The sequence below is a fragment of the Hipposideros armiger genome, unplaced genomic scaffold, assembly GCF_001890085.2.
Source record: "Hipposideros armiger isolate ML-2016 unplaced genomic scaffold, ASM189008v1 scaffold_295, whole genome shotgun sequence".
NCBI lineage: Eukaryota > Metazoa > Chordata > Mammalia > Chiroptera > Hipposideridae > Hipposideros > Hipposideros armiger.
This window is the reverse complement of record NW_017731645.1, coordinates 975,980-987,359: the sequence shown is the minus strand read 5'-3', so window position 1 is coordinate 987,359 and position 11,380 is coordinate 975,980. Positions and strand designations below refer to the sequence as shown.

General features: G+C 40.5%; 1 protein-coding gene across 1 annotated transcript in view; it reads left to right on the top strand.

Annotated features, from left to right (window-relative positions):
- LMBR1 (limb development membrane protein 1) overlaps positions 1 to 11,380 on the top strand; it is a 106,677-nt gene that overhangs the window by 68,258 nt on the left and 27,039 nt on the right. Inside the window, exons 8-13 of the mRNA XM_019659086.1 lie at positions 1,491 to 1,531; positions 5,768 to 5,848; positions 6,680 to 6,756; positions 7,402 to 7,479; positions 10,222 to 10,295; positions 10,521 to 10,613. Of these exons, the coding sequence (XP_019514631.1) occupies positions 1,491 to 1,531; positions 5,768 to 5,848; positions 6,680 to 6,756; positions 7,402 to 7,479; positions 10,222 to 10,295; positions 10,521 to 10,613 (444 nt within the window). The remainder of the gene's footprint in view (positions 1 to 1,490; positions 1,532 to 5,767; positions 5,849 to 6,679; positions 6,757 to 7,401; positions 7,480 to 10,221; positions 10,296 to 10,520; positions 10,614 to 11,380) is intronic.

Sequence of the window (11,380 nt, the reverse complement as noted above, 5' to 3'; positions counted from 1 at the left end):
AAATGCTAGACTTTGGGAAATTCTGGTATCTTGGAAGCAAAATGTTTTCAATATCACACTAGTTTTTCAGCTTAAGAGCAAAGCTGGGAAGAGTTGCCTTCAGCTATTAGTTTTCCTGAATCCAAAGAGACGGGTGGGGCAGGATCAAAAATACTTATTTGATCAAAGTTATTGGCTCTGAAGTTATTCTTACTGATGTAAGAAAGATGAAAGGTGTTGTTTTTATTGCACGCTAGTAACAGTGTAATTTTGAACTAATTGGTGTTGAACTGCCAATCACCTGGGGGAATGCAAATAGATACTCTTACAATTTCCTTTGAGGTAGTGAAATCTTATGTCGAGGCTGGAAGGAAAACAGAATAATACCGTTAAATTGACCTTAAATGAGCTGCTTTGTGGTTTTCTTGGAGAATCCCTTTTTATTTTTCATGACTAGTCCAAACAGGTTTGGTCTACCAATTTGACTTATTGACTAGACAATGCTGACAGTGAGCATTTTGGATTCGTTTTGAAATAAAGTAATGATAATACAGTTCTTCAGGATAGTTGGATGATTTTGTTGGTGCAACTTAAATTTGTGTCACATTCCAGGATTGTTTGCAGTTGTGATTCCTTACAGCAGCCATGTTTCCTTGTGCGCATTCACAGTGGGGGCTTCTGCCTGAACAGAGAGCACCCTGCTCTCACTTAGGTGCTGATGTGTGTGGTAAAGGACGGCGATGGCTTTGAAATTTGTGTTATTCCAGATGCATCCAGTCATTTAATAAAAGCAGGACTTCCTTGAGGACAGTAAAGATGCATTCTTGCTTTTTGTGTGCTAGTCAGTGTTTATTAACTGCCTATCGTGTCCCTCGCCCTGTGTTACCCACATAAACACTGTTTCAGAAGAACCACGTCAGTTATTTCCCCTGAAAAATAACACGTTGTATTGAGCTTTGTAGACATACCCACAAAGCAGGCGTTTATATCTTTTAATTTTAAATTGGCAGCAGGAATATTGTCTATTCCGATACCCATCCCCTTTCAAAGTTCTGAATACTCATCAGATTGTTTTTTGTGGCACTGAACTGGTTGCTGGAATAATACTTTTTTACAAGTACTGGGATGTAGTGTGGGATTGTACTTGTAATTAATCAGATCTAGAAGTTACATAAGTATTAACTATAGATACACACCATATAATTTGTAAAGAATGGGCTAAAAAGTAAAATGTACTTATATTTAAGACTGTTATATTCAAAGACACTTGAAAAATCTTACAGTGCTATGCCGTCGTCTTGTAAGTCTCCTTGTTATGTGGAAATACCCATTAATTCTATAACTTAATGTTTTCCCTTTTTGCTTTGGCTTTCAGAAACTCTAAACTAAATTTTTAGTCAACATTTAGTAGTTTTGGGACACACGACCTGAATAGCTCAGCACTGTCTTTACCCCCACTCTCTTATAAGTCACATATTGACAAGTTCTGGAAAGAACATGTAACATCCCAGTGCATTCAGGACCTCACGTTCTCCACAAGAGAGGGCACTGGGTTAGTGTCTTCAGTGATGGACAGAAGTGAGGAAGGGGTGTGGGGTGGTGGTGGTGGTGGGAGAGGGCAGTACTCACCTTTCTGAGGAACCTGGGGTAGGACTGGGAAGAGAGGCACCTGAACCCCCTTACTGCATCTGCAGCCTCGCACTGGGCCTGACCCTGCCATCCTGCTACTCCTCCAGAGGCCCCCCCGGCCCCTCAGCACCGAGGCTTCTTCCCCTGAGGCTGTGTTTCCGACCAGCTCCCCTGGTCCACAAGGATGGGAGTTGCTGGGCCTCCCGATGCCCTGTCACTGTGTGAGCAACTGTCTACCTGGTTAGGTGTGCAGGGAACAATAGCCGCAGATAGAAAAGCTACCACTCACTTAAGGCTGAGTGGCGGAGGCTCACATGGGAGATAACCAAGACTTTGTGCTCAGTCCCCGAAAGTAACACAGACTCTCACGGAGCTAGAGCAGAAAATAGACGGCCTAGAATGTGGGAAAAACCTGAACATTCACTAGGCAGAAGACGGGACAGCCTGTGGTAGACACAGTAATGGTCCCGCCAAGGTGTCCAGGTCCTGACCCCCAGGCCTGTAAGCGTGTCCCCTTCGTACAGCGTGAGTAAGGGAAGAGTCTCGCGATTCTCCTGGGGGATCTGCTGGGCCCAGTGTCGTCACAGCCTTGTTCTAAGTGAGAGATGAGGCGGGAGGGCCAGAGGCGATGGAAGCAGAGGGCGGAGTGACCCGAGGAAGGGACCACGAGCCAGGGGATGCTGCAGCCTTGGAAGCTGGAAGACAAGGAAATGGGTCCTATTCAGTCTCCAGGAGGAGCGCGGCCCTGCTGACACTGTGGTTTCAGGCTTCTGAGCTCCAGCACTCTGTCAGAGGACCGCTGCATTGGCAAACAGAATGAGAAAGCAATCACTGGAGTGCCAAATTAATGGGGGAGAAGAGTCAACAGGAATTCCACCAGCCTGGAAAAGAAGAAATACAGAGCAAAATAAAATAAACAGACATTAAAAAATTACGTGAAAAGAGAAAGCAGTCTTTGTAATAGCCAACTAGTGGATGGCAGCAGGGCTCAGTCCCTCAGTGTCACTGGAGCTGCTGGAAAACCCTCTTTGAAGCCTGCTGTGTGTGTGTGTAAACATCTAATTACATGAAATTATCAAGAAAACTGCTGAGACCTAACAGTCATGAATTTGGAGATGGAAGGGGACTCGCCTCTTGCTGACATGGTACATTGAAATGACTCAGCACAAGAACACTGAGGACACAGGTCCTACATGTTCCATAGGGACAGTGAAAAGCAGTCCATGCACATGGGGACAGGAAGAGCTGAGGCTCCTCCAAACCAGCGCTAGGAGCTGGGAGACAACAGAGCAATGACTTCAAAATTCCGAAGGATAATTAATTTTGATCTAGATTTCTGTATTTAAGCAAAGTAGTGTAAGAAGAGCAAAGGTAAAATATTCAGACTTGTATAGTCTCAAAAAAAAATGACCCCCGTTCACTGTTCCTTAGCAGGCTGCTGGAGGTGGGCCCCATGGAAGTAAGGGGGGGACCAGGAAAGACGGGGCATGCTCATGGGCCCTGAGAGCTGGGCTGCCGGAGGGAAGGGAAGGGGGTCCCCAGGGTGACAGCGTCATGAGGCCTGGAGAGCAGCCAGTCCAGACTGGGGCAGGCTGCAGACAACAGGAGAGTTTTTTCAAGAAAACAAAATGGGTAGTATAACTGATGAATTTGAAAAGCAAGAGAAAATAAAGACATTTGGGAGGAAAGTTTGGCTTTGAACTATTGATAAGTACATAAAAAACTAAGCAAATGGAAAATGCGATTCTGGGCTGGGAAGACCCATGTCGTGGAAGAAAGGAAAGCTCATCATAGTTTATGACGGGGTAGGCAGGAGATAGGATTTCTGCTGTGATTGTGAAGACACCGAACATCAATCTCACCGAAACTGCCGGTGTGACCACAATGGGCGAGGGAGGCAGGAGGAAGTGTGCGGCGTGCGGAGATTTAAGCCCTCACCTTCCACGGCAGGAAGGTAACAGTCAGCACTTCAAGCTGGAGAGGCGAGAAATCGCGAGAGGAGCTTTTCATTTAGTGATCGGAAGGCAAATACCGAAGGCATCGGCTGAACGTCATGGGAGAGGCCGTGTGGGAGGAGGGGAAACGTGGCAACCAACCTTGTGCCTGTACTCGACATGTGGGGCTGTGTACACGCTGCACTTCGGTAAAGATAAAACTTAAAAAGTCACTTAAGACTAGGACAGGTAGTATGGAAGGTACTATGTAAATGGTTTTTCAGCTCTTGTGCTACATCATGCCAAATGCGTGTGCTGTGCTTTCCCAACTGGAACTGGGCTGAAACGCACCGTCAGAGCACAGAACCTCCCAGATTGGGGTGCTCAACACGTTTTATCATTTTTGACACAAGCCTAGGGCCCTTTGTTCCTGTAAAGCCCCCCATTTGGTGTTGCTGTTCGCCCCCGTGCCATCAGATTTCTGGAACTGCTTGTCAAAGTTCTCTGCCTTCTAGTCAAAGAAGTGACATGTGACCAGCTAGACCATTAGGACACTTGCTCCCTGGAGTTTTAATCTTGATCATAGCGACAGAGACTGAAAATAGTTGGCACTGGTTCATCGCAGCTGTGACCCTGTGAGGACACTGCCCATCTGTTCCTGCTACCTGAGCGCCAGCTGCCTGATTTCTCTCCTTTCCCGGAAAATTTTCCTGTTGCTGTTTCATGAATTCCTTTCCGTTCTAACTGGTCAGAGTCAATTACAGTTGCTATATCCAGTGAACTCTTAAGTGATAAACATTAAACCTCAAATAAGATTCAGGATGTATATAGATACCTTTTAATGCTAATTTTTCCTTTGTCTCTTGCATGTAAATAAGTGAGGCAGGTAAAAACAAAAGGAAAGTAGAACTTCAAGTCCATGAAACAGAATTTAAGTTGAAAAGCATTAACGACAAAAAGGGTCATCATCACATAACAATGACAGGTGTGATTCCTAAGTGGGATCTAACAGTCTTATAGGAACCAAAGCACTTAGATGAATGCAAACACACAATGAGAAACAAAGCTGAGAGCGCCGAAAGTACCAGCTGTGTGTGTGTGTGTGTGTGTGTGTGTGTGTGTGTGTTAATGTATCCGTTCCAGAATTCAACAGATAAACTATAATAGAAAGAATATGGAGACACACAAACCGTTGGAGAAATAAGCAGAAAATATGAATTGGGGAAATCCAAGTGATAGATAAACATTGAAAAGATGCTCAACCACATCTGGTGAAATGCACGTTCAAGTAACAATAAGAAAACTTTTCACCCATCAAGTTAGCAAAAAGTCAAGAGTTATAATTTCCAGTGCTAGGGGAAGAGATTGGAAAATAGGTACTTTCAAAAATTGTTGATAGTAATGTAAATTCATATAATAATTGAAGTTATTACAACCAATTACAGTATTTGGGGGGGAAGTAACCTTTAAATATGCCTTAAACTGTAATGCGCACACCCTAGACTCAGCAATCTGAACTTCGGGATCCATCCGATAGAGATAACAGAGCCAGAATGCCCTGGGTGCAAACTGAGGCATTTCCTGCAGCATGGTAGTCGCCAAAGATGGGGGGAATCCTGAGTGTTCATGTGGAATGACTGGACGAAACTGGAATACCCCATTCTACAGAAGATTATTCACTGAGAAGGACCTGGCGCTGTCCACACGGACGTGTCATTAACTAGGAAGCAAGTGGTAAAATAACGTGGGTGATTTGACCTGTTCCAGTAACATGCATAATGAAAGCCATGTGTGAGGTATATATGAACGGGTGAATATGTGTGCGACCGTGCAGGAAGCTCCGACATCATCGACCACGCTGTTAACAGCTGTCACTGGAGGAAGGTGGGATCACGAACAGGAGATCGTGACTTCCTTTTACTTTCTATAATAAACACATGATACTTTTAGAATTCATAAAAAATTAATAATAGCTCCAATAAGAATTTTACCAAAGTGATATATTTTCTAGGAAACATATAGTGTTTAATCAGTAAGAACTTGGACTTGTTAAATGGTAAAAAATTGGATATACTCGTCTGTGAATCATAGCAGCATTTGTTTTTATTCTTAAGGATCAGGCTTTGCGGTGTGTTATTTTATATTTTAATTAAATGTGAGCACTGCCTGTTCTGTACTGTTGGGGTTCTGTTGTTATCCTTCTAAAATAGTTTTGCTTTCAACAGGACTCTCTTCATCAGTGGAATACACCATAATGGAGGTGGAGCAAGAACTTGAAAATGTAAAGACTCTTAAGACAAAATTAGGTATTGTACATTTTTTTTCTCCTTAATTTGTGTTTTGGTCTTGGTTTCTTATTAAAGACTTTATTGTTGTCCAAAATATTAAAAAATTATGAAATCTTTAGTTTATATTACAAGCTTTCGACCTGTCCAAAACCATTGGTACAGACGGTCTTTCAGTTTGGGGAGAGGCTACGTGTCTGCTCGTCGACCTTGTTTCGTTTTGTGCAAAATGACTTTTCACAGATGCCGATATTAAAGCTGTCGCTCTGTTGTCTTCTCATTGCAGTAATTCTGACAAGTAATCGTGTAAACCCTTATCTTTTAATGTCTTTTTTATCTATCTGCTTTTCTGGTGACCTCTTGATCATTCATTTTGAACAACCTGATTATCATGTGCCTTAGAGGAATTTTTTTTATATTTCTTGTTCTTTGTGTCCACTGAGTCTTAGACCTGGGAATTTATAGTATTCATCTACTATGGAAAATCTGGGTCCATTACTTTTCCCAATATTTTTTCTTTTCTCTGTGCCTCCCTTTTCAGGGACTCCAATCTCATTTCCGTTAGCTCACCAGAAGCTCCCCCCACCTCAAGGATATTCCTTTATTTTTCAGGTTTTTTCCTCTGTGTGTGTCACTGAAATATAGGATTGAGCTGTTTAATGTAGCATACTGATTTTCAAACTCTGATATTTATAGTTGGAGGAAAATTAAAAATAATTTATGTTTTTTAAAAAAGAAATTATATAAAAATAATACATACCGGTTATAGTGATCAGGAATTAAAATGTGAATCCGGAGATAATTTTTGGCAATTACCGAAATCTTCTGTTTTATTGTTTTTCCTTATAACAGAGAGGAGAAAAAAGGCATCAGCGTGGGAAAGAAATTTGGTGTATCCTGCTGTTATGGTTCTTCTTCTTATTGAGACAGTAAGAATTTGTTTGCCTAATTATATAAAGCAAATTATTTTATATTTACTTTAACATTTGAGTATGGCAACTCCCTCAGCTAAATGGTTCTAGGTAAACTGGTTTTCTATCAACAAGATTAAAATCCATCTATGCCTTTATTTGTAAAAACTTAAAGCAAAAATAGAAATTCCTGGTAATTTTTAAAAAGTCCTCAAGATTATCTCTTTATTCAAGAAAGAAGGAAATTCATTCTTTTGTTTCAATGAAAATTAAGAAGAGACACGGTGCTATAGATACCCTGCTTCAAACTCGATGATACGATATGAAAATCATATTATTACATTAGTTCTGATAACATTGCCGCCTTTTTTAAAATCTGTGGAGTTGTGAGTTTCCAATTGTGAAATCAGTTAGTAAATGGATCTATATTATTAGCTTTTGTCACAAGCCTTGAAATTATAATGATTGGCAGAATCTTTAGAATTTACTCTGGAGTTTTTGTAGATAGTCTGATTATTTTTGGTTTGTATGTAGAATTTTGGTCTTGACTACTTTTCCTCTCTTCTGAAGCATACAATTGGTTGGTTACTTAGATTTTAGTGTATGTGTATTGGCAAAATATGTTTGAAACTTAGAGCTGATGGCTTGCTTTTTGTGTTGTAGTCCATCTCTGTCCTTTTGGTGGCTTGCAATATCCTCTGCCTGTTGGTCGATGAAACAGCAATGCCAAAGGGAACAAGGGTAAAGTAAAATGTTTTAAAATATCTTTCTTTTGCAACAGTGTTCTGTATGTGTACCCCGAGTGTTTCAAATATGCCATTTGAAATAGCTACCTTTCTGCATGTATATACTTCAAAATGTATGAATTTCTTTACACAAGGAGACTTCATAAACTGTGTTTATAAACTGATTTTTGTGTCTGATATCTTACTTTGGATCGGCTGGGCATTTGATCAAGCATTTATACTTCGTATCAGAGTTTATCTTGGTTTTACTGAAATTCACTATTTGTGATTCTTTAAGAAAATGTATACTCTGAAATAGTGACGAGTTTATTAGGTGGATTCACTGGGTTTGCAAAAGATGCAAAAGTGTGGTTGTAGGGACTCATGCTTCAAAAGTCACATGTTTTATGAAACTGAGTCAAAATGTTCAGTTACTGGAGGGGAGTCAGATGGACATCTTTTCATGAATTAACTTAGTTTCTTTCTTGTTTAAAAATTGATGATTTTTCCTGCTGTAACCTAGAAGTATTAACTTTTTCTTTCTTTTGTGGGTTTTTATTTCCCTCCACCCCAAAATTGGTTTTATTGGATGTACTCAAGTCTTAAGTTCTTCAATACAGAAAAAAAATCTTTAAAAAATTGATGATTTTATTAAATTCTATCAATTTGCCTATTTGAATATATTTTCCATAGAAGGTAGTTACCACTAAATATTCATATTTGGCATACTTTTTCTAGGTGCCTCTATAAAGTTTTGGATACTTGAAGTGGCATTTAAGTTTTGACATTTTTTTATATTTTTCTAAGTCAGCAGCTTTCCCGTTCCCCACAGAAAGTCTAAAACTCTTTGAGACTTTTGACGCCACTTCTCTGAACTTTCTCTCATAGAAAAAAGCCAATGTCTATCCTAAGTCCTGTCCCCCAGCACATCTTTCCAGGGCCTTCCAGAGCTATCTGTTATGGCCACTGGCTGTCCATGAGTGTGACCTAACAACAGGCTCCAGGTGCCTTGTCCCACCAACAAACAACAGCAATGAACGGGTCCCCTCCACAGCCTGGTCTGTTCTTTTGTTTAGACCCAAATCCACTGACAGAGTAGGAAGTCATCTATCCACCTTTTAACCCATTCAGTTTGCCTCACACTAGGTAAGTCCTAAGCCCATGGGACATTTTTGTACCATCCCTTAGTGCATGGTGGAGAGGGACTTATACCTGGTAGGCTGCTTGTATGATTGTGTAAATAAATCAGATCCCCTTAGCCCTGCCTGTAGACCTTCTCTCGAGACGGGGAATATTTCCAAAATGTTTTCCAGGCCAGTTGTTGGGGAAGAAATATTTTTTCCTCTACCCTTCCAGGTTCTTCTGGCTGAGAGTTAATTTGACATGAGGCAGATAAACAGGAGAAAATAAAATTTAATTACATGAGTATGTAAGGAGGCCCCGTAGACATGAGACCTTAAGAAATGCCCAAAGCAGGTAGTACATATACCATTTTCAGACAAAGAAACAATTACGTGTGAAGATTGCATAAAACAAAGGGTTTGTGTTTGAGTTAGTGATTTATGAAGAAGTAACAAAGTTTGTTTGCAGTGTCCCCTACCCCGAATTCCCTCCCTGGTGATAAGGACGTCCTCCCTCCTCCAGGCACAGGGAGGGTGCCTTCCCATGGGAGCTTTGCCACTTGTGGTCAGGGAACAGACGAGGGTCAGAGTGTTCTCCTGCACTGGCTAGTTCTCAAGTAACTAATGTGAAATAATCAATGTGCCACCTTGGTGTATTTTGGGGTGGTCTGCCCTGACCCCCATCAATGTCAGTAAGCTTTCTACTAGTACCACTCATTTCTTCTTCAAAATGTTGACAAAAAGTTGATAAATTCTTTGTTCTTACCTTGTTTATATATGAAATTTCCATGGGTAGTCTTAATTCTGTATACCTAAATTAGAAGGTATATAAAATATGCATAATATTATTTATTGGTTTATTTTTTCTTAGTATGACTATATATTCTAAATTATCCTGGTATTTCTGTTAGATGTAATTGAAGCTGATAGTAAAATAGTTGTTCGTATTCAGATAGTTTCTTTAATTAGTAAGCTTTGAAAATATTGTTCCTACTTCTGTTAAGAAATAATTTTTTTGCCTGTCTGGTCTCATTAACAGATGTTTTTTTTCTTTGTGTTTGTTTGTATGTGTTCTAGATAAAGATAGGTTAACGTTCAGGAAAAAAATTTAGAGCATTACATTTTAAAAACCTGGGTTCATGATTTATATCTTTTAAAACTCTGAATTCCCAAGGAAGATTTGGGGAAAGGAAGCTTTCAAGGGTAGAAACAGGAAATGCATATTCACTTTCTTTCTGTGCTTAGCTTACTTTTGACTCTTTAATTGCATAATTTTTATACGTTGCCTCAGGGCAACGTATAAAAATTATATATTTTATTCCTATTGTACTATTATATGTAAAAAACTTTCTTCCAAGAATATTCAGGATTTCACTTTAAGTGTAATCATATCATTTTGATAAGTAACTTAAATTTGAGATAAATGAGAAATGTTTTGAGCTTGTTAGAATTATTAACATGTGGTTGAATTAGTTGATGCATCATGTTTTATTGTCCTTTGAAAGTCTAGATGTTATTCTAGGGCATTAAATATTCCTGATTTCAACTGTGCTATATTTATGAAACACCAGTGTTAGGGAAACCAAATATAATAGTGTCATTGAATTCTGAAAAGTGGTTTTTCTTTTTTTTTCCAGGGCCCTGGAATAGGAAATGCTTCTCTTTCTGCTTTTGGGTTTGTGGGAGCTGCTCTTGAGATCATTTTGATTTTGTATCCTTTCTTTAACTGGATGTTCTGTTTGTTAAGTTTCCTGGGACAGTGTTCATTTACCAAGACACTTGTCTGGAAGAAAAAACAAGTCGTCGTTCCGCAGGCCCTCCAAGGGACTTCGGTTTTGCTTTACTTTGCGTTTCCTTTGGGCCTTAATACTGGTGGAGGCTCCTGAGAACATAAGGAAACGTGCGCTCTGTGGAGAGTTTGCCTTGACTTGCACAGTTATCTCATGGTGTCCTCCGTTGTCGGTTTCTATAGTCTCCGAATTTTTGGAGACTTTATTCCCAAGAAGGATGACACAACCATGACGAAGGTGAGGTGAAGTCTCAGACTGTTATAGTTGGTGATCACCCTGAATGGTTCACTTGTGGTGATAGGTTTTTGTCTGTAAATTGCGTAAACACAGACTGGAAGATTTTCAAAATGCTCAAGGAGTGGGAAAAGGATATGCTGTTTCTTTTGGAAGGCGTCCATTCACTTGTAAATGTGGAGGGCGCAGGGCTTGCTGGCTAGCCTGGAAGGCTCCTGAAAGGACTCTTTTTCCTCTAAAGAAAACGTATTGCTAATGAGTGACTTCAGGGGCCTTGTCTGAAATCTGAACAACTTAGTTGCTACAAGTAGTGGAGACAAAGTATTTCAAAGCTGAATAATTAAAGCAAGATGGAAGAGCTCTCTATTCAGAAACACTTTGTCGTCAGGCTGATTTGACTTTCTACAGTATGGCCTTGGCTTCGGAGTGACAAAGGATGTTATCTTTATTTTTTATATTTTAATTTTTTAAAAGATTTTATTGGGGAATCGGGGAAGGGGAACAGACAAATTGCTGTCCTTTTGTTCTTCAGTCTAGTGGAGGACGTTGCTTCACTGGTCCATGTTGGTATTATCATTGCACTCCTCCCTGGTGAGGCAGATCGGTTGCTGCCACTGGACGGCTGCTCATGGCGGCTCTTGGCTGCTCACGCTGGCTGCTGGCCGCTCACGGTAGCTCATGGCAGCCCCACTGCAGCCTACGCCGTTGCCAGCGACTCGTGGCAGCACAGCTCCAGGTTGAGCTGTTGTTCACCATCTTAGCTGTAGAGGGC